This window comes from Dromiciops gliroides, chromosome 3 (genome assembly GCF_019393635.1).
Source record: "Dromiciops gliroides isolate mDroGli1 chromosome 3, mDroGli1.pri, whole genome shotgun sequence".
Lineage (NCBI taxonomy): Eukaryota > Metazoa > Chordata > Mammalia > Microbiotheria > Microbiotheriidae > Dromiciops > Dromiciops gliroides.
This window is the reverse complement of record NC_057863.1, coordinates 74,272,817-74,295,663: the sequence shown is the minus strand read 5'-3', so window position 1 is coordinate 74,295,663 and position 22,847 is coordinate 74,272,817. Positions and strand designations below refer to the sequence as shown.

The following is a 22,847-nucleotide window of genomic DNA, read 5'->3' as shown; positions in this document are numbered from 1 at the left end:
CAGTCTGCGTTCAATCAATATCAGTTCTTTCTTTGGAGGTGGATTTTATGCTTCAACATTTGTCCTTTTGGAATTCTTTTGCATCATTGTATTGCTAAAAATAGCTGAGTCATTCATAATTCTTCATCATACAATATTTCTATGACCCTGTACAATGTTCTCCTGGTTCTGCTCACTTACCTATGCATCAGGTCATGTAAGTCTTTCTAGGTTTTTCTTAAATCATCCTGTTTGTCATTTATTATAGCACAATAATACTCCATCACAATCATACAGCATGAAGCAACTAGGTGGTGCAGTGGATAAAGCACTGGCCCTGAATTCAGGAGGACCTGAGTTCAAATCTGGTCTCAGACACTTGACACTTACTAGCTATGTGACCCTGGACAAGTCACTTAGGCCTCATTGCCCTGCAAAAAGACAAGCAAATAAACAAAAACCCAATAATATAGCACAACTTGTTCAGTCATTCCCCAGTTGATGGGCATCCCCTCTGTTTCCAATTCTTAGAATAGCTGCTATAAATATTTTTTGCACAAATAGGTCCTTTTCCATAACCTATAGTACTTTTAATAATACTTTTAAAGAGGAAGAATAGGAGAGGGTGACTATTTAACCTTAATAAAGATTTGTCAAAATACTATTGACATTTTACAAGTTCCCCCCTCCTTTCTTTCTTTCTTTTTTTTATTTTTACTGAGGCAATTGGGGTTAAGTGACTTGCCCAGGGTCACACAGCTAGTAAGTGTTATGTGTCTGAGGCCAGATTTGAACTCAGGTACTCCTGACTCCAGGGCCGGTGCTCCATCCACTGTGCCACCTAGCTGCCTCTTCCCCCCTCCTTTCTAAGGAATTTATAAATCTATTTCACAGTGAAGATATGGATATATTTTTTAAAGACTAAACAGTGCATACATAAGGATACAAGTGAATTGAGTAAATAATTCATGTTATTCTACCCTCATCTAAAGCAAATGATAAAATGCTAGGTCCTGGCCCCTTAACCAGATAAGAAAAATCTCAATCGCAGGTTTTAGATTAAATGCAAACAAAAAAACAAACAAAAGTCTTCCTTAAACTAGAGCGACATTGCTAGGAAGAGTGTTTGAATTAACTGAGAAAACCTGGTCGTGCTTCCTGAGGGTCACTGATGAAATATCAACTCAATTCTGAAAAAGAGAGATATTGAGGGTCTGGCATCAGAGCAGGAGTAGGGACATCAAGAGCTGAGTTAGCAAAAAATAGCAGCACAGGGACAATTTGTGAAAGAAGAAAGAGGAAATAGAACTGAGTTGTGGCTAAGAAAGAAGGAATCGAAGGGTGCCATTGACCCCTAAGACATCTTGGAGTGCAAGACCCAGGCAGCCAAAATTAGTTGTACCCACTTCCTCAAGGACTAAGGGAAGTTCCAAAAATTGGTCTCCTCTTTCCCCAACTTCTTCTCCCATTGCCTATTTATTAACATACTGTAGGGGGCAGCTAGGTGGCACAGTGGATAAAGCACCGGCCCTGGATTCACGAGGACCTAAGTTCAAATATGACCTCAGACACTTCACACTTACTAGCTGTGTGACCCTGGGCAAATCACTTAACCCTCATTGTTTTGCAAAAAAAGCCCAAAAAAACAAAAAACAACCCCCCCCAAAATACAGGAAGCAAACATACCGTAATATACTCTGTTGCTCCTATAACCTGCATTTTCCCACAACCACAAAGAGGCCAGAGATCAGCAAGAGATAAATGTAAATGTAAATTAAGGCAGAGAACCAAACCTTTGCTTAAATGTTCAGGATTTTCCTAATTGGGAGCTCAGAGTACATAAGATGGAATTTCAGACTTCTTATTTAATATTAACTCCCTAAAGCATCAGATGAGGGAAGCACATGAATTTGAGACACCATTATATATTTTCCATATGGATAATGTGGGCTAATTATCCACACAGGACACTTCACACAGAAGAGGCAAAAAGTCATGCAAAATTTCAGAGGGAAGAAAAATTTATTTTTGTTAGGGGCAAGTTCATGGGAGAGATGTTTGTAATGGATAGGGGTCTTAAAGGATGTGGAGAAATTCAGCAACTAAAGAGAAATGAGGAAGTGTTTTTTCTATATTCTATGTTTTTTCCTTTGGTGATCTCACCTACATTCATGACTTCATTATCTCTAGGTAAATTACTCCCAAATCTATATGTTCAGCCAGTCCTTACTATGAAGTCCAGACCCTTTAGGTTTCTACCTTTCTGCTGAACATATTTTAAAATCAACTTATCTGAAATTAAACAAATCTTCTTTCCTAATTCTTCCACAAACAGAAATTTATCGATTTCTCTTCTTTTTTTTTTTTTGTATTTTTTTTTCAGGGCAAAGAGGGTCAAGTGACTTGCCCAGGGTCACACAGCTAGTAAGTGTCAAGTGTCTGAGGCCAGATTTGAACTCAGGTCTTCCTGAATCCATGGCCAGTGCTATATCCACTGCATCACCTAGCTGCCTTCGATTTCTTTTAAATAGTACTAAGTCCTTCCAGACAACCATATTTGCTATTTTAGAGTCATCTTCATCTCCTCATTCTCCTCTCTATACTCCCATACCCAAGCAGTTGCCAAGTCTTGTTTATTTACCTTTACAACACCTCTTATGTTTGTCCCCTTCTCTCAACTTAGAAATATATGACATCACCCTAATTCAAACCCTCATTACCTCTTGTTTCACCTATTGCAACAACCTTTATTTTTCTCTTCCTGTTTCAAATCTTCCCCATTTCTAGGCTATCCTCTACACAGCACCCAACTTGATATTATTAAAATACAGTTTGGACTATGTCATTCCCCTATTAATAAGTTCTAGTGGATTCCTATTGCCTAGAGCCTTAAATAAAAAACATTTTGTCTAGCATTTAAGCCCTTAACAATCATACCTTTCCAAGCATGTTAAATATTACTCCCCTTCATTTTCTTTATAAACCAGACAAACTAGCCTTTTTGTTATTTTTCATACATAATATTCCATCTCTTCTCTTTGCCTTTTCATAGGCAAGGAGCTACAAAAGAATTATCTAGTGTTATTAACATTATTGATATGGAGAATAACCAACCATGTATCCCTCCTCTGAAATTTCCTGCCTGCAACTATATTCAAAATTATGGAATACCATGATCCCCCTGTGGACCACTTTCTTGAGTTATAACCCATGAATTTCTTCTTCTAGATCCAATCATCTATGAAATATCTTATTTTTGATTATTTGAGAACTAATGATATTCCAAATCACTGGTAAATGCTTTAGGTTAGGTACATGAACATGATGATTAGTAAATTGATGCACCTGTTTTGGAAGACCCACCTGTTCCTAATCATATTCATACCTTTATGTAAACTTCTCTATTATCCAGGCAATACTAAAAAAAAAGGATCATAAATGCCACTTCCTCTCTCCCTTTTTGCTTATTAATCAATGAAAATAAATTTTACGAAGTTCTGAGGTCTACCACAACCTTTCCAGTCTGTTCTTATTAGAAATCTTTATCTGAATTTTGACTTTGCATGGTTTCTAGATTTTATCAGTATGAATCCCACCAAAATCCAAGGGTAGACATTCTATTCTTCAAATTTAATTTGCCATATCTTTTTTCCATCAAGAGACTTTATCAGTTTCTCTTTCAGACACTTGTGAGGGAAGGCATCAGGAAATGAAGTATGTTTAGTAAGTGCTCACATTTATAATTTTATTTGGCACATACACATACTTTTTTAAATTTATGATTATATTTTCCCCAATTACATGTAAAACCAACTTTTTACATCCATTTTAAAACTTTGACTTCCAAATTCTCTCCCTTCCTCCCTTTCCCTGTCCCACTTTGAAAAGGCAAGAAATTCAATAGAGGTTATACATGTGTAGTCATGCAAAACATTTGCATATTAGTCATATTGTGAGAGAAAACAGACAAAAAAACTCAAGAAAAACAAAGTTAAAAAATTATGCTTCAATTCAGACACCATCAATTCTTTCTCTGGGAATGGCTAACATTTTTCATCATAAGTCCTCCAGAATTATTTTGAATTAGTGTATTGCTGAAAACAGCTGTCATTCACAGTTAATCATAGTACTGTATTGCTGTTACTTTGTACACATTACATTTCATTTTACATCAGTTCATGTAAGTATTTTCAGGTTTTTCTTAGAGCATCCTGCTCATAATTTCTTACAGCAAAATAGTATTCCATCATAATCACATACCACAATTTGTTCAGCCATTCCCCAATTGATGGGTATCCCCTCAATGTCTAATTCTTTGCTACCAAAAAAGAGCTACTATAAACATTTTTGTACATATAGATCCTTTTCCTTTGTGTTTTTTCTCTCATTTTGGATATAGACCTAGTAGAGTTATTGCTACATCAGAGAGTATGCATGGTTTTATAGCCCTTTGGGCATTATTCTAAATTCTTCTACAGGAAGTTGAATCAGTCCACAACATTAATGCCTCATTTTCCCCACCATCCCCCTACAATATTTGTTACTTTCCTCTTGTTCTATTAACCAATCTGATAGGTATGAGGTAGTACCCCAGAATTATTTTGATTTGCATCTGTCCAATCAGTGGTGAGTTAGAGCATTTTTTCATAAGGCTATAAATAGCTTTGATTATTTCATCTGAAAACTGTTCATATCTTTTAAACATTTACCAATTGCGGAATGGCTCTTATTTTTTATATATTTCCCTCGGTTCTCTATATGTTTGAGAGATAAACCCTTTATCAGAGAAATTTCTTCAAATGTTTTTTCACAGTTAATATTGCTAACTGTATTTCCCTCCATCCTATTCCCTCCCCCATGCTGTTTATTCTATTCTCTCTTTCACCCTGTCCATCCTAAAAAGTGTTTTGCTTCTGACTACCCAATCCCCCAATCTGCCCTCCCTCCTATTACCTACTCTACCATCTTTTATTCCCCTCCCCTCCTACTTTCCTGCAGAGTAAGAAAGATTTCTCTACCCAATTGAGTATGTATGATATTCCCTCTTTGAGTCAATTCTGATTAGAATAAGGTTCACTTACTGCCCTTCAGTTCCCCATCTTCCCCTTCACTCTATGAGCTTTTATCTTGCTTCTTTTATGAGATAATTTACCCCCCTTCCATATCTCCCTTTTCTTTCCTCCTGGTGCACTCCTCTCTCACCCCTTAATTTTATTTTTAGATATCACCCCTTCATATTCAACTCACACTTGTGCCTTCTGTCTATATATACTCCTTCCAACTACCCTAATAATGAGAAAATACTTATAAATTACAAGTATCATGTTCACATGTAGGAATGTAAACAGTTTAAACCTTTTAACTCCCTATGATTTCTTTTTCCTGCTTACCTTTTTATACTTTTCTTGAGTCTTGTATTTGAAAGTCTAATTTTCTATTCAGTTCTGGTCTTTTCATCAAGAATGCCTGCAAGTTTTATCTTTCATTGATAAAATTCATTTTTCCACTGAAGGAAAAATACTCAGTTTTTCTGGATGAATGATTCTTGGAACTATAATCTCAGTTCTTTGCCCTCCAGTTTATCATATTCCAAACCCTCTGATCCTTTAATGCATATGCTGCTAAATCTTGTGTAATCCTCACTGAAATTCCAGGACACTTGAATTGTTTCTTTCTGGCTGCTTACAATATTTTCTCCTTTGGCGTAGGAGCTCTGGTATTTGGCTATAATATTCCTGGAGGTTTTCATTTTGGATTCTCTTTTAGGAGGTGATCAGTGTATTCTTTCCATTTCTATTTTGCCCTCTGGTTCTAGAATCTCAGGGCAGTTTTCATTAATAATTCTTTGAAAGATGATGTCTAGGCTCTTTTTTGTACCAAGGCTTTCAGGTAGTCCAATAATTTATTTTTTGGTGAGGCAATTGGGGTTAAGTGATTTGCCCAAGGTCACACATCTAGTAAGTGTTAAGCATCTGAGGCCAGATTTGAACTCAGGTACTCCTGAATCCAGGGCTGGTGCTTTATCTGCTGTGCCACCTAGCTGCCCCTAGTCCAATAACTTTTAAATGATCTCTCATGGATCTTTTTTCTCAGACCAATTATTTATCCAATGAGATATTTCATATTATCTTCTATTCTTTCTCTTTTGTTTTATTTTTTCTTGATTTTCATAAAGTCATTACCATCCACTTGCTCAATTCCAATTTTTTATATAAAACATTACCATATCAGCCATTTTGTATAAGAAAACCTGAATAAAAGAAAAATGAAAGAAAGTAAAAAATATTCACTTCATGCATGCTTCAGTCTGTCTTCAATCAATATTAGTTCTTTCTTTGGAAGTGGATAGTATGCTTTATCATTAATCTTTTCAGATTGTTTTGGATCGTTGTATCACTGAGAATAATTGCCCTTCACAGTTCTTCATCAAACAATAGTGCTGTCACTATGCACAATGTTCTCCTGGTTCTGCTCACTTCCCTATATATCAGTTCATATAAGTCTTTCCAGGCCTTTCTGAAATCATCTTGTTTGTCATTTCTTATAGCACAATAATATTACATCCTAATCATACACACACACACACACACACACACACACACACACACACACTGCAGCTTGTTTAGCACTTTGATGGGTATTCCTTTTATTTCCAATTCTTTAAATTCTGAATTTTAAGGAATTATTTTCTTCAGTGAACTTTTGTACCTCCTTTTCCATTTGGCCATTTCTACTTTTTAAGGAGGTTTTTTTTCTTTTCTTCAGTGAATTTTTGTGTCTGTTTTTTCATTTGGCCAATCCTGCTTTTCTAGGCATTCTTCTCACTAACTTTTTGTACCTCTTTTACCTTTTGTTCCTAGTCTGTTTTTGAAGATGCTATTTAAGATGTTGTTTTCTTCATTGTGTGTGTGTGTGTGTGTGTGTGTGTGTGTCTTTTTTACCAAGATGTTGGGGGAGCTAGGTGGTACAGTGGATCTTACATTCTAGAAGGAACTATACAACATATATGATGCAATATAATACAATTAACTATAATAGGGGATAGAATACATGACATTTCACATGATAGAGTTGGGGTAGTGGTAGTAATATTCTAGGTATATGGGAATTTATGAATAAAGGCAATGCTGCAGAAAATTTGTACAAAGGACATATTCTAGTCCAGACTAGAGTATAAAATATATATGAAAGGGAATAGTGTGAGAAATGACTGGAAAATTAGGAAGAAACCAAGTTGAGATGTAACTTTTCCAGTAAACAATGGGAAACCACCAAAGTGGTTGGAGTACAAGGTTGTATAAGACATCTATGGATATGGAGATTAATCTTAAAGCTGTATGAAATTACATTAGAAATGGGGAGAAACTGGAGGGAAAGAGACTAATTATAAGGAAGCAGTTTGATATAAAATTTAGTAATTCTGTTTTATATATGTAAGGTAGGAAGTTCATTCAAAATATCCAATGGGATTAATGCAGAAATAGGATTAATGTTATTATGTATATATATGTGTGTGTATATATATATCTATATGTATATGTATAGATATATATAGATATAACCTATATCAGATTACCTGCTGTCTAGGGGAGGGGGGAGGGAGGGGAGGGAGGGAGGGAGAAAAATCTGAAAGTGTAAAGCATGTATAAACAAAAGTTGAGAACTATCTTTACATGTAACGGAAAAAATAAAATATCTCAAAATATCCAATGGGGCCAGTAAATAATTAAGTAGAGGCCATATGTTGACAGCTTTTTAAAGAAATGTTTCAATGAAAGAAGAGAAGAGAAATCTGGGCTGGTAGCTGGATGGATGAGAAGGATCCTGTGAAGATACTTTTAAGCATATTACTATGTGGATAGAAAATGCCTAGTGAAGGAGAAATTTGAGTATGTATGAAAGCAAGGTAATGGTACATAGAGAAAGGCCCTGAATGAGGTGGTAATTGCACTAATATGGCCAGCCTACTTATAAATATCACCAGTCATCCTATTTTTTAAACCAAAAACAGAAAAATGGACATAGGGACTACATTCAAGGAATCTAGTAGTACTGAGTCAACATGTTTAGAAACAAAACATTTACATTTGTCAAGGCTAAAATTATTTCCATAGTAGACAAAGATAAAAAGGAAAAAACCTCAGTCCTTTACATGGTTTTATTATGTGAATCATTTTATTTGAGAGGAAAATTATATTTATGGGGTGATTCATAAATTTTAATAATTATAAACCTGATAAATCCAAAATTAAAATGATATACTAAATTATTCCAAAGAAGTTAGGTGAGTCAGTAATTTTTAGAGATATATTAACTACCAGTTACACATTTCAAAACTGTTTGGCAAAATTTACATACATCACCAAAGTATACCCTCACTCTATGGCACATACTAGATAGATTGCTGTTCTTCAGTAGTTCTAGATATTATGATGCAAATGGTCATAGAAAGAATTCATTTCACCTTGAGTGTATCTTGTCCACCTGCAAAGTAGTTCTGGGTGTGACAGACTTGTAGGAAACTACACAAGGCCCTGGATTTGGCCTAGAATAAATTAACCCTCCTCTGGTCAAGAGCCAAGATGTATGCATTCATTAGGTATGGGAAATTGTCATGGTGTGCTCACTAGGATTCTAAAAGGCTGGCCATCTGTTCCAGGGTTGTTCTCTCTCTACACTTTTAAAGGTCATTCCATCTCTTGGAATTCCATGGCAATGAGGGGTTCTTTTTAATGCTCATAGTCATTTATTCTAGCCTAAAACTTAAGAAACACACATTCAGTTTTTATAAGTATATTGTCTAATATGGATAAGTTGTACTCCTGCCATCTCTTCTAACTGCCCCTCCTTTTGAGACAGATAATTTTAGATATGTTACTTATATGGTATCATGCCCTACTGAACTCATTCAAATCTGGGTAAATTACTACCAAATAGAAGGGGGACAGTGACGCAAGTAGACAAATATCTTAAATTTAAAGTAAGAAACTTGGGTTAGGATCAATTCTACTCTCAGCAATATTGGGATATGGGATGGTAATGGTGATACCCTCTCAACCAAGGTTAGAAACCAGAGTTTAGATTACCCTCCCTCTATTGTTCCTCTCTTCCCTACAACCACCCTTAAAAAAAGATGGAGGAACTGGGGAGTGTGGGACAGAAAAAAATGAATAACAGGATGAGGACTGCCCTCTACTCTGCTATGATGGAAGTTTGCATGCTTTTTTTTTTCTTTAAGTAGAGCAACCTGGAGATAGATTACATAGTTGTGGTGTCCTAGATTTAAGTATAATACATCCCAACTCTGGTTTCACACATGAGGAAAGTTAGGACAAAAATATGAAGGAACTTGCCCAAGATCACAAGAATAGTAAAACATCTATAAGACAAAGGAGCTAATGAGTGGAAGAATTTTCTTTTTTCTTTTCTTTTTTTTTCAGGGCAATGAGGGTTATATGACTTGCCCAGGGTCACACAGCTAGTAAGTGTCAAGTGTCTGAGGTTGGATTTGAACTCAGGTCCTCCTGAATCCGGGGCCAGTGCTTTATCCACTGCACCATCTAGCTGCCCCAGAGTGGAAGAATTTTCTAAGAGGAAAAAGGGATGGGAAATTGACTGCTCTATGTACAAGATAAAACAAAAATCAAGAAGTATATTTTTGAAAACAAAACAAAGATCTCTACTCCATGTTGGACACCAAAGTCTGAAAGCTGTGGAGAAAGGGTAACACGGTTTGGAATAATATTTATAGGCTATGGTTTTGGAAAAATGAGTCCATTCCAAAGTTGTTTCTTGATTTCCTAAATGAATGGCATTTGCTTTCTATCCCAAAGACAAAAGGTTGAAAGAGAATTTGAAGAGTGAAGAAATCATTCTAGCAGCAAGTGTCTCTCTTCCTAAGGGATATAGCCATTTTGGCCTACCACCTCCAACAAAGATTTTAGAAAATAACATAGTTATTTAATGAGTTCTCCTTGAAATATTTTGCCCTTACATTCATATAGCTCATAGAATGTTGAAGAAGCTCGAGTCAAATTTTGAAGTCATAGCCAAAGAAATTAATTGTCACATAATACAATAGGAATAATCAGTAGTAAAACTCACAGCCTTGACTTAATTACAAGCAATACATGTTTCCTTTAAAATGGTGCTTTAAAAAACCAGAAATGAATCTTAGAAGTTTATCAAAAGAAGATCAAATAGAGCAGTTTACTTGGAAAATGTGAAAAAGAGAGGGTTCTCACAATCACTCTCCTTTAAAAGCCCTTGTGCCACATGAATGAACTCATGCTTCAATCATACTGTAGCAAGCATTCTGAAAATGCATGGATCACTTTGGCAACCTAGTGAAACCTATAGATCCCCTCTCAGAAAAGAGTTTTTAAATGTATAAAATAAGATACATAGCGAATTAAATCTTACTGAAAATTAAAATGTATTCTTTGTCCTTTCCAAGTTCATGGATCCTCTGAAATCTATTTATGCACCCCTAGGTTAAGAAATTCTGAAATGTAAACTAAATGAGAGTCAGACAGTGAATCAAACCAACCAGGAGTGATATGCTAACTTTGCTAACAGTACAGTTTAGGTTTCCAAACATTGTAATCTTTTTTTTTTCCCCTTTATCTTGGGATTTTTCCAGTTGCAAAAAAGTGTATCAAGAAATGCTAGCAAGAAAGGAATATTGTGTTATATATATATGCTGCAAAAAACTAAATGTAAGGAAGTGGTTAAGCTGGATATTGAAAGTAACTTGAGTATATGAGAGTTATTTGTATCACCTTTCTCTCCTCCCCACCCCACCTAAACATACTCATCCATATTTTATTGGTGAAGAGTAAAGGCATTCAGGCATGATGCCTGGATTTGGGCACTTCAGGAAATTTAAATAGCAATTCCGTTTGAAGGTGGTTGGTTCTAGGAAGTTGCTGGGTATGCATGCAGAAACAACATGAGGATTTCAGCTAATGAGCTCTACTAATTCATTCCTCCCAATGACTGTATAAATGTATATGCTAAGATACCTCTGAGGATTTCACAAAAGTCAGTTTATGTTGCATCACAGTGAATGCAAGTAGAAAAGTGTTGCCAAATAATAAAATAATATCTACTTAAAATAATACGGTCATTCAGATTTTGGAGGTAGACAAAAGGAGTTTGTACATTACTGAATACAGGATTATGATATGGAATATGATACAGAAAAAATCCAAGATTGAAAAACAATATAAGACTGGAACTTTAGGGCTTGTAAGGAGCCTTTATTATAATCTAATCCAATCCCTTCATTTTACAGAGGAAAAAAATTGACTATGTCACCCAGTTTGTGAGTAGCGGAGTTGTGATGCAAACCCAAGTGTTCTAATTCCACACTGAACATTCTTTCCATTGCATTACATGTGAAACAGATGGGCTAAATACTGACACTGATATTAATTTAGTATGACACCCTCAACCTCTCTGAGACTCAGTTTCCTCCCCAGGAGTACTACCTATAACACAACCTACCTTAAAGGCTATTGTGAAGAATTATCATTCAGTTGTTTTCAGTCATGTCTGACTCTTTGTGACCCCTATTAACCAGAAACCTGTCCCCCACAAAAACATAAAGACAAGCACCCATTTTAATTTCTCTTCAGAATGGGAAATATCTTGAGGGATTCAAATGAGATTTGGGGGATAAGAGTATTTAAGTAGTTGAAAGGAGGATTGTGTAGTCCCTAGACAACTGATGTTAGGTCCAGATGGATTAACTTCCTGCTTCCTGGTTTTGCAACAGGATGCTCTTAATCCATTTGCACAATGCAAATCGCTCTAGTAGCTCACTCCTTAAAAGCAAACAATGTGGATGTGAGGCAGGAAGCCTCTTGGGAATCTTTGCAGATAAGGAAGATCCATCTAATCCACCCCACACACACATTGGCTCAGGGGTGTTGGGGAGTCAAGACAGCAGAAAATGTTGTCTACAGAAAACTCAAGAGAAGCCTGCTTGGTTTCTGCTTCTATTGTTCTCAGGAATGTCTGATTATTTGCATATCAGCCAGGTTCAAACTCTGTTACCATAAGGGATCTTTGATTTGTTAGACTAGATTTTCATGTATTTCCTCTGGAAAAATAAAGGAATTTTACCAAATAATCATCCCTGCATTTGGGGTTTTCTCAGCAGATATACTAGAGTGAATTTGCCATTTCATTCTCCAGATAATTTTTTAGTTAAGGAAACTGAGGAAAACAGGCTTAAGTGACTTTCCCAGGATCACACAGCTAGTGTCTAAGGCCAGATTTGAACTCAGGAAAAGGAGTCTTCCTGATTCCAAGCCCAGTGTTCTATCCACTGCACTATGTAGCTGCCCATTGTAAAGAATGTATATTGTAAATCTTCGTGTGCAATAGAAAACTGAAGTAATTTTATTACAATCCTTAGCGTTATTATTAACCAATCAACAAGCATTTGTCAAGCGCCTGTGATGTGCTACATACTGGGGATACAAACACAAAAATAGAAAGTAGCACTCAGGGAGTTTATGTTCTACTGAGAGAATACCATGCACTCACAGATGACATAAAGAATAACTACAAAGTAATGAGGGAGAATAACATGGGGGAGGAGTCAAAAAAGGCTCCTTGAAGATGGTTGCCCTTGAGCTGACACTAAAGAGTGTTACGTGTTCCAGAAGGCAAAGTCTTATTGACATGAGGAATAGTCCATGCAAAGGCATGGAGATGGGAGATGGAGCAACACAAAGATTTAGGTCAATTTGGCTGGAGTGTAGAGTATGTGCTGGGTGATCAGCCAAGAAGGATAAACTGGAGCCAGATTGTGAAGGGCTTTAAATACCTAAGATGTTTTTTGTTTTGTTTTGTTTGTTTTTGGTTTTATTTTTTATCATAAAGACAATAAAAAGCCAATAAAGCATATTGGGGTAAGAGAAGGGCAAAAGCATTTATGAAGCACCTGCCATGTGCCAGGCACTGTGCTAGACACTGTATAAATATTATCTCATTTGATTCTCACAACCACCCCAGGAGGAAAGTAGTATTTTCTTCATTTTACAAACAAGGAAACTGAGATAAAGCATGGTTAAGTAACTTGTCCAGAGTCATACAACTAATAATGATTAAAGACTGAATTTTAACTCAAGTCTTCTTGACTTCAGGCACTTATTAAGAAGGGAAGTGGTTGGGGGCAACTGGGTGGCACAGTGGATAAAGCACCAGCCCTGGATTCAGTAGGACCTGAGTTCAAATCTGACCTCAGACATTTGACACTTACTAGCTGTGTGGCCCTGGGAAAGTCACTTAACCCTCATTGCCCTGGAAAAAAAAAAAGAAGGAAAATGGCATGGTCAGATCTATACTTCAGTAAGAGCAGCTTTGGAGCTAAGAGAGTACAGATATAGGAAATATGATTATAGGAAAAATCAGTAAGATTTAGCAACTGTTATAGTATGGGATTAGAGCTGGGATGGGTGTGAATAAAGGGCAAGCATAACTTTGCAACTGCAAACTTGGATGACTTGAAGAATGGTGATTATCATGATAGAAATATGGCAATCAGAAGGAGGTTCTAGGGAGAAAATGACATATTAAGTTTGAGATACCCCTGGAAAATCCAGGTAGAGAGGTCCAATAGGAAACTGAGGTACAGGGTTGGAGCACTTAGGTGAGATGGGGACTGGAGATGTAGATTTAGAGTCATTTTTCAAAGATAATACTTGAAATCAGGTAGACCTGATTTCAGATCCCGATTCTACCACAGTCTAGTTTTGAGAACATGGCAAATTATTCTCTTACTTGCACTTCCCCCATTGAAAAATAGGTCTAATAATGCCACCTGCCTCATGATGTATCCAAAAATACCAGAAAGCACTATCTATCTATTCGCCTACCCATCTATCTATCTACCTACCTGTCTATCTGTTTATCTATCTATCTATCTATCTATCTATCTATCTATCTATCTATCTATCTATCTACCTATCATCTATCCACACAGAAACACACATGTGTACAATATGTATGCATCAAAGTATATATGTATGCATATAGGTGATGCAATGAATGGAGCATTGGGCTTAGAATCAGGAAAACTCATCTTCATGAGTTCAAACTGGCTCAGATACTTTCTAGCTTTGTGACCCTGGGTAAGTCACTTAACCCTGTTTGTTTCAATTCCTAATCTGTAAAATGAGCTGTAGAAGGAAGTGGCAAAATACTCCAGTATCTTTGCCAAGAAAACCCCAAATGAGGACAGAAAGAGTCAGACACTTCTGGAACAACTAAATAACACAAACACACATCTACATATCATATGTGTGTGTGTGTGTGTGTGTGTGTGTGTGTGTGTGTGTGTATGTGTGTGCGCGCGCACGCATTGTAAAGAATTAATCATGATTTAGAAGCCCCAGCCTGCCCTGGCTGGGGCTCAGGCTCTGCAGCGCAGTGCTCCACCCGTCTCACACTGATGCCTACATGGTCCTGGCCAAATTATAATAATGGGAAGCCTGGTGAGGGCAGTCAGGTGACCTTTGGTGTGTGGAAGCTGGGAGGCTGACTGTGCTACAAGCGTCTGTTAATTCTGTCAATCAGGGCTGCCAGCCAATTAGCTTCAGAATGTGTGTCTGTCTGCCCTGTTTCCTGGGAGCCAGGGGGTTTCTGGTGAAGAGAAGGGAGGAGATTTGTCATTCTGGTGTTTAAGCTGGAAAGAGACAGGATGCAGCTGTGTGTTCTGCTGCGCCCGGGGGGTGGAGTGATAGCAGGTCGTATAAGTTTCCTTTCCCCATCCCTTTTGTCCCTTGTCCTTAATTCTACTAATCTTACTTGTGCTTTTAAGTTTGTTCTTGTTAATAAACCCTGTTCTGTTTTTGAAAGAGGCTGTTCATCTCCTTACTTGCCCCAATATTGTGGCAAGCCGCCTAACACTCCCCAATTAAAATTTGGCCCCTACAGCATGTATATATGTGTGTATGTGTGTGTGTGTGTGTGTGTGTGTGTGTGTATATATATATATATATGTATATGTATATATATGTATATGTATATGTATATATATATATGTATATGTATATGTATATGTATATGTATATGTATATGTGTGGTACATGTATGTATATTAAAAACTAAAGTATTATTAGCAAAGACAAAGTTCCACTCTGATGTCCCAAAGTCTATGGCTGTGGAGTGCATGCTCAGTACCTAACTAAATGATCCTGGGTATGGGCCAGTAATATACTATACATTGGACAGACGCAGCTAAGTTTACAAAGGCATATTGGCAAACAGTTGGCCACACATTGAGAATTTTATTTTATATTTTTACCATATCAACCCAAGATAGTCTAGTAAGATATGGAGGGGTTGTAATTTTCTTTGGTAGAGGAAGTCCCAAATAATTTTTTTCCTCTATTAGAATAAGAAGAATATGAAGAAGGCAAGTAAAATGTTTTGAATGAAATGAAAAACTAATTTAGTTTAGAAATTAACAAAATACGATAATATTTTTATGAAACAGAAATTACCCAGGCAATTTGGGGAAGTTGGGAGGAATGACCATTTTAATGTAATTTGGCCAATGCTTTGCCCACATAGATTCCAGTTTCAGGGAAGCAGAACTGGGAACAAAAATGAACATAGGTGCTATCAGACAGTGAAAGATAATGATTCTATGAAAATGTCTTCCAAGGGATAGTGCCTGTTAAACTCTGTCCTTTTAGAGCATTTGTTTATTTCAAAGGAGCAGTTCTTTGACAGGATTAGAGGGAGGGAGGGAAGGAAGGAGAGAGAGAGAGAGAGAGAGAGAGAGAGAGAGAGAGAGAGAGAGAGAGAGAGAGAGAGAGAGAGAGAGAGAGAGAGATAAGGGCACTATCTCTAGAAGCCTATGCCAATGAATACCATGGGTCAGTTTATGTTACACAAATATTTCTTTTTATCCACCAGAAACTTTTTTTCATTTCATTCCCTTGAATTCTCATATGATACAGCTGAGTAATTAAGGACTCCTGCTGATCTCCCTCACATTCAGTATTTAATATAATTTTTTTCAAATTAAATAATTTTAATCTTTTCCATCTCACTTCACTTTATTGCCTCTACTTCCATGTGCCTTTAATTATTCTTATTACTCTTCTTTGGGCCTTTTATTTTTGTTTCAAATATAATCTTTCCAAGATGAGCTCACAAAATCTGAATGCAAGATTCAAGGTGATGACCACTACCAATTTGTATAACAATGTATTTGTAATATTTTCTGTATTATTCAGTGTTGTAATGGCTCCCAGCATTAGACTCAGTCCTGGTGGGACATTTTGTTCTTTTCCCACTGCTGAGCATTGACCAGCTTCTTACAATGACACCAAGATCATTTTCCTGAGAAATTTCTGCTAATTCAGAATCCATCTGTGTGCACTAATAATTTAATTAAATTAGATCTATAATCAGACTCAATATTAGCATCATAAATTGAACAATTCAGGGTCACATAGTTATATCTATTCTAGTTTTACCCGTGGTTTGGTTACCAGTTCACAGTTGTTACTGTGTTATAGGCATATAACTTGAAAATGAATGATGACTATATGAAATAGCATTTATTAAGCACTTTCCATAAGCCAAGCATTCTTTTAACTTCTAGGGGTACAAGTACAAAATTAAAGATAGCTCCTACCTTCAGTTACATTCTAATAGACAACAACAACCCATATAAGGGAGTGGTAGCCAGGGAGTGAAATGATATGTGGCTGCAGGAAGCAGCTAGACAGCCAGCACTGGGGTGGAAGGGGAGGGGGCTGTCAGGCCGGGCTGGGACTGCACTTGAGGGGTCCCTGCCCCCTCATGCACTGAGATGAGGAAACTGAGGCCCAGGGAGGTTAAGTCTCCTGTCCAAGGTCAAAGAGGTGACTAGTCTCAGATTGTCCATCCACACTTTAAGAAAACCAAATGCCTGGATTGGACTCTGGGGGACATCACTTGCACACAAACCCTGTAACTCTGGGAATCAGTACATAAATTCTTCTAGTTATCAGTTAAACATATCAAACTATAGAACACTGTTCTATAGCATTTCCTCTGTGAAACTCCCGGGGCTTTTAATGTCCCCAGAATGCATTTCACTGTTTTCCATAAGACTCAAAAGCAACACAGGGTCTAAAAAGAGCAGTAAAACGGCTTTGCAGAAAACAGACGACGATGACGATGAAGATCAGGGAGATGAGTGAGCAGGAAGATGAAGTTGAAGATGACCCCAATGTAGTAAAAGACTTTAAGGATGTGGAGAGAGAGTCGTCCCTTCTTTTGGATATGACGTTATTTTGAAAACAGGTCTGGATCTTGCAAGAAATAAAATAGAAGATGCATTCTACAAAAGTGAACTCAGACTGAATGGAGAAAAATTATGGAAGAAAAGCAGAATGGTGAAAGTGGGTGATACACTGGATCTTATCATTGGAGAGATTAAAGAATTAGAAACAGGGGCAGCTAGGTGGCACAGTGGATAAAGCACCGGCCCTGAATTCAGGAGTATCTGAGTTCAAATGCAGCCTCAGACACTTGACACTAGCTGTGTGACCCTGGGCAAGTCACTTAACCCCCAATGCCCCACAAAAAAAAAAAAAAAAGAATCAGAAACAGAGATGGCTATGAGAATTGTCCTGAAAAAAGTGTCAGAAGAGAAAACTGAGTCTGAAAAGTACCAAGTGCCATTACACTGTTGGAAAAACATCATCAGACTGCCCAAGAGGAGCCTGTCGAAGTACCCAGATTCCTATGGTACCAGCAATCCAGGAACTCAAGTGGTTTTCACCTAGTGGGGAAACGGGGAATGTGGGGGCCTTTTTGAAAAAGGACATTTTTATCAAAATAAAGTCTCATCAGTTCCTGAAAAAAAAAGAAATGTAGTAGACAATTGATGCCACCACCAAGTAAAATAATAAGGAACCCCAGGTGGGCATTCCAGGAACTCCAGAGAGTCCTCCTTGGTTTCTGGTTTGAACTACAGGACCACTGGAAACAATATGACCAGGGAGTAAAATATATCATTGTTGTTCAGTCATGTCCAGCTCTTCATGACCCCATTTGGGGTTTTCTTGGCAAAGATACTGGAATGCTTTGCTATTTTACAGATGAGAAAACCAAGGCAAACAGAATTAAGTGACTTGCCAATGGTCACATATACTGTGACCCATGGGACATACTGTCCATTGTGTTTTCTTGGCAAAGATAATGGAGTGGTTTGCCCTTTCTTTGTCCCATAGAGGAAGGCAAACAGAAGTTAAGTGTCTGAGATTGGATTTGAATTCAGGTCTTCCTGACCCCAGACCTTGTACTCTATCCACTTAGCCACCTAGCTATGTATATAAAGTATGTATATGTATATAAAGTGGATCTGAGAAGGTATATATAAGATTCAGAAAACATATGCTAATATTCTCTTATCAATATTCAGATGTGAGCATTTACATCAAAGTACTCTGGAAACACGGTTTCTTGGAAATGGAATCGTCTAGTTCTTATACCTTCTCCAGCTGTTAGGAATGATTTCCTGTTTTTTTTTAGCTATCCCAAACATGATCAATTAAGCTTGTGTCTGGGTCATGTTGAAACCACCAAATTGATTTCCTCTCCCCCTTCCTCCATTGGTTGCATCATCCATGAGGATTTTCCTTTCTATCCCAAACATGATCAATTAAACTTGTGTCTGGGTCATGTTGAAACCACCAAATTGATTTCCTCTCCCCCTTCCTCCATTGGTTGCATCATCCATGAGGATTTTCCTTTAAAAGTGGTAAAAAACAAACAAAAAAAACCTCTCAGTAGTACCAGTATTTATGCCAACATAGAAAACATCATTCCAGAAATACTCTAAAATTACTTCTACAGGGCCCAAGTTGTCTTATATGTTGATGGGGTCAAAAGCTATGCAACCCCACAGTGCTTTAAAAGATGAATTAAACTAGACTATATTAGTAGTTAATTAAAAGATGCAACTTGTATTCCATATCCACATTTTTGTATTTCATGTTATATTATTCAAACTTTATCTGCTCTCTCAAACCATAGTTAAATATTTTATTTTCTGCACATGTATATGGACAAAAGGATCTCTAATGCCACATGGTATGTGCCCTGATTCCTACATGTACTTTACTTTGAAATTCATGTCAGTCTACAAGTGGTGATAGAACTAATACTTCATGTTTAAGTTGTATTTGACCTTTTAAGAAGCTTCTTATGGGGCATCTAGGTGACACAGTGGATAGAGCCCCGGCCCTGGAGTCAGGAGGACCTGAGTTTAAATCTGGCCTCAAACGTTTGACAACTTGATAGTTGTGTGATCCTGGGCAAGTCACTTAACCCCAATTGCCTCACCCTAAAAAAAAAAAAAGCTTCTTATGACAGCAGTTTATTCATATATCTATGTTACTTTTGTTGTTGTTGTTATATGACCTGTGATTTCATGTTGGTGGCAAACTCCCAGTGGAAAAATCTCCCCAAAGCCAATGTAGGTCACCATATGTTGCATTGGATAATTTAGCCTTAGAAAATTGTCTGGAGGTACTAAGAGACTGAAAGTCTTTCCTATGGCCGCATAGCCAGGATGTGTCAGGTACAGGACTTGCATCCAGATCTTTCTAACCCATGGGCCAACCCTCTATTCCCTATATCACTCTGCCTTCTGCAAAATTTCCACTTTCTCATAACTAATTTTTTGACAGAAAAGTGATATCAGAAGGACTTTCTCCATTAACATAGTATTATTTTAAATATTTAAATTCACACATAAAATAGTAATAACTTGATTCAGTAACCACAACCTTAAAGAGAAAAACCATGTACTATAGAAGCCAGTAAGGGATAGCGTAAAAAGGGCGCTGGATTGAAATCTCACCTCTGCCATTTAGTAGCTGGGCATCCTTACATAAGTCACTTTGGATCTTAGGCTGAGCTGAAAGGAACCTTGGTGTTTCTCTCGACCAACCATAATTTTACAAAGGAGGAAACTGAGTCTTAGAGAACTTAGATGAATTGCCTAGTGTCATATCAGGAGTCAGGATTCAAAACACAGATCTCTGACTCCAAATGAAGGACTTTTTCAATTTACCATATTCATGTCTTCATAGATGTGGTGAACCTCAGTTTCTTCATCTGTAAAAAGAGAATAATAAAATTTGTACTGCCTATTTCACACAGTTTTTACAAGGATCAAATAAGATGATGTATGTTGAGTATCATAGTGTCTCATATACCTTAAAACAATATGTGGGGAGCACCTTGGTGGCACAGTGGATAAAGTGCCAGCCCTGGATTCAGGAGGACCTAAGTTCAAATATGATCTCAGACACTTGACACCTACTAGCTGTGTGATCCTGAGCAGGTCACTTAACCCTCATTGCTCTGCAAAAAAACAAAACCAACCTGAAAAAAAAATACCCAATATGTGAATGCTAGCAATTATTATAAGCAGATATTCAAAGCAAAGGAGAAATGTGAATGGTATTCCAGTTAACTTGATCTTTTTAGACATCCAGTATAAGTAATTCATATGAAACATATGTAGATATAAATAAATATGTATGTTTATTTTATGCCTAATTTATATACATTTGCTACATAGTTTGTAACTCCTTGGTCTGAGCTCTGTGAAGAGGTCTTTAATATTACAGAGTATGGATCTAGCCTATGTGGTCTATCACAAAGGACATTAGATTGGATCTAGATTAACTTGATACTAATACTAGCTCTGTGACCTTTAACTAATTGCTTAACCTTTTTGTGTCTCATTTTTTCTTACCTATAAAATACATTTGATTAAAGCTGTCATGCCTATCTTAAAAGGACTAACAAGGATCAAATGAAATTATAAACATATATATGTATGTATGTATGTATGTAAAAATGGTTGTCAAATTATAAAGAACCTTACAAAACACAAAACCTCTTATAACTGGGCTCAAAGATGACATGACATATCAATAATGTATAGGAGAAAGACTGTGAGGTTCAGTTAAAGGAATTAGCATTATTTAGCCTCAGTAATAAAATAAATAGGGAAACATTTTTCTGTCCTTTTGTATTATCTATTCTAAGAAACAAAAAGATGGTGACATCATATGTAGCAATAATTTAAAATAATAACCTACACCCGAATAATTCTGTGTATTTTTATATGTATATCTTATCTCTGTAGCCTCTTCCTTTTCTTCAATACTATTACTCCAGTGTATTTTTATATGTCCAGCTTAAATCCACAACTCATTAAGAAACCACATTGCAGCTTTCCTGATGTGAGTGAAACCTCTTAGAATTATTTGCACTTTTATCTGGTCCCAGTAGCTTTTACTTTCTGGTACAAATGTTCTCCATGTTTTGGGGCTCCAGCACTGTCAGATGCAAACATATGTGCTTCTGGTAGCTAGATGTTGCCTTGCTCTCTAAAAAAAAAGTATTGTTTCTTGACATGAGTGCTATTAAAGCAATATTGCTTTCTATATCTGCTTGCTTTTGGTTCATGCACCAGCTAAGTTCAAATGTAAGGATATGACACCCATACAGTCAAGCACAGCTTTTCTGTTCCCTCCTGATGACTTGTTTGTTGTTGTTTTTGTCAAAAATATAAGGAATGCAGCATCATCCTCACCACCACCACCCGCATCAAGCACTTTAAGATTTACGAAGTTCCTCAAATATTGAGCCTGTAAAGTAGGTGCTATAGATGAATAGACTTAGTCAAACCAAAGCTGAGTGACTTGCTGAGGGTCACACAGTTAGTAAGTGTCTAAGTCTGGATTTGAACTCAGGTTGTATGACTTAAAGTCCAGCACTCTATCCACTAAATCATTGAACTTCCTCTGTATGTAAAAGGAAACATGGTATACTAGATGGAGTATTAGACTTGGATTCAAGAAGCCCAGTGTTCAAATTCTGCCTCAGATACTTATTAGCTCTGTGACCCTCAGCAGGTCCTCTAACCTCTCTCTTAGGCTCAGTTTCCTCATACATAAAATCTGTATTATGCAAGTATATATCTCACAGGTTTACTGTGAAGATCAAATGAAATAATATATCAAAATTGCTCAATAGATCTTAAAAGTGCCAGATAAGCAGGAGCCAATCAGAGATGTGAAGGAGCTTAACTAAAAGCTGATAGGTGAAAGTTGAGCCTAGAACCCAGGTTACGGATTCCTGCTTCAATGTTCATTCTTCTCCCCCATATTATCCTGCCCCATGTATGCTACTCATCTCTTTGTATACCCTCAACCTGGCAGAAATGAATGAGACCATCAAAAAACTGTTTAGTGAAGTTTCTGATTTGTCTTTGGCCATTCTTTTCTCTTTTTTTCCTCTCTTCCTGCTTTCTGGACATGCCATTGTTCATTTCTATACCTAAAAGAATACCTGAGAAAAAGCATGGATGGGATTTGATGTCAGACTCAAAATCATTCAAAGATAATATCTTTTAGCTGGTACACATTTCAAAGATCAATGGAAAGGAAAAGGATGAACAGATCAAGTGAGATTTAGGGATATCTTTTGCCTTATTTGCATATTTCTCTTTTACTATAGAACTCATACACCATTCTCTAAAACACTGTCAGTTTTCTGCTGAAATGATGCCAGCTTCAATTATCTGGGTGATTGGGTAGCCCTCTGACCCAATTTTTTCAAAGCAGTTTTCCTTTTTAACTTATGAGTCCCAAGTGCCTTAATCAATGCCACTGTGGTAGCTGATTGTGAAGCTTTGTTATAAAGCAATACACTGAAAGGCTGCCGCTAAGAACAACATGGCAGCATTTCACTTACAAAGACAACCCATGACAAACTCTATATGAGTGAGATTAGTGGGCCCTGCTATTCTTCAGCTGTCAGGTGAAAAA

The 22,847-nt window shown here is 37.0% G+C and overlaps 2 protein-coding genes across 2 annotated transcripts in view; both read left to right on the top strand.

Annotated features, from left to right (window-relative positions):
• Positions 1–17,780, top strand: part of LOC122745937 (mitochondrial transcription rescue factor 1-like) — a 49,033-nt gene extending 31,253 nt beyond the window's left edge. The window contains 4 exon segments of the mRNA XM_043991396.1: positions 16,907–17,179; positions 17,181–17,247; positions 17,250–17,447; positions 17,607–17,780. Coding sequence (XP_043847331.1) covers positions 16,907–17,179; positions 17,181–17,247; positions 17,250–17,447; positions 17,607–17,780 — 712 coding nt within the window.
• Positions 1–22,847, top strand: part of SPAG16 (sperm associated antigen 16) — a 1,175,972-nt gene that overhangs the window by 1,016,972 nt on the left and 136,153 nt on the right. The window lies entirely within an intron of this gene.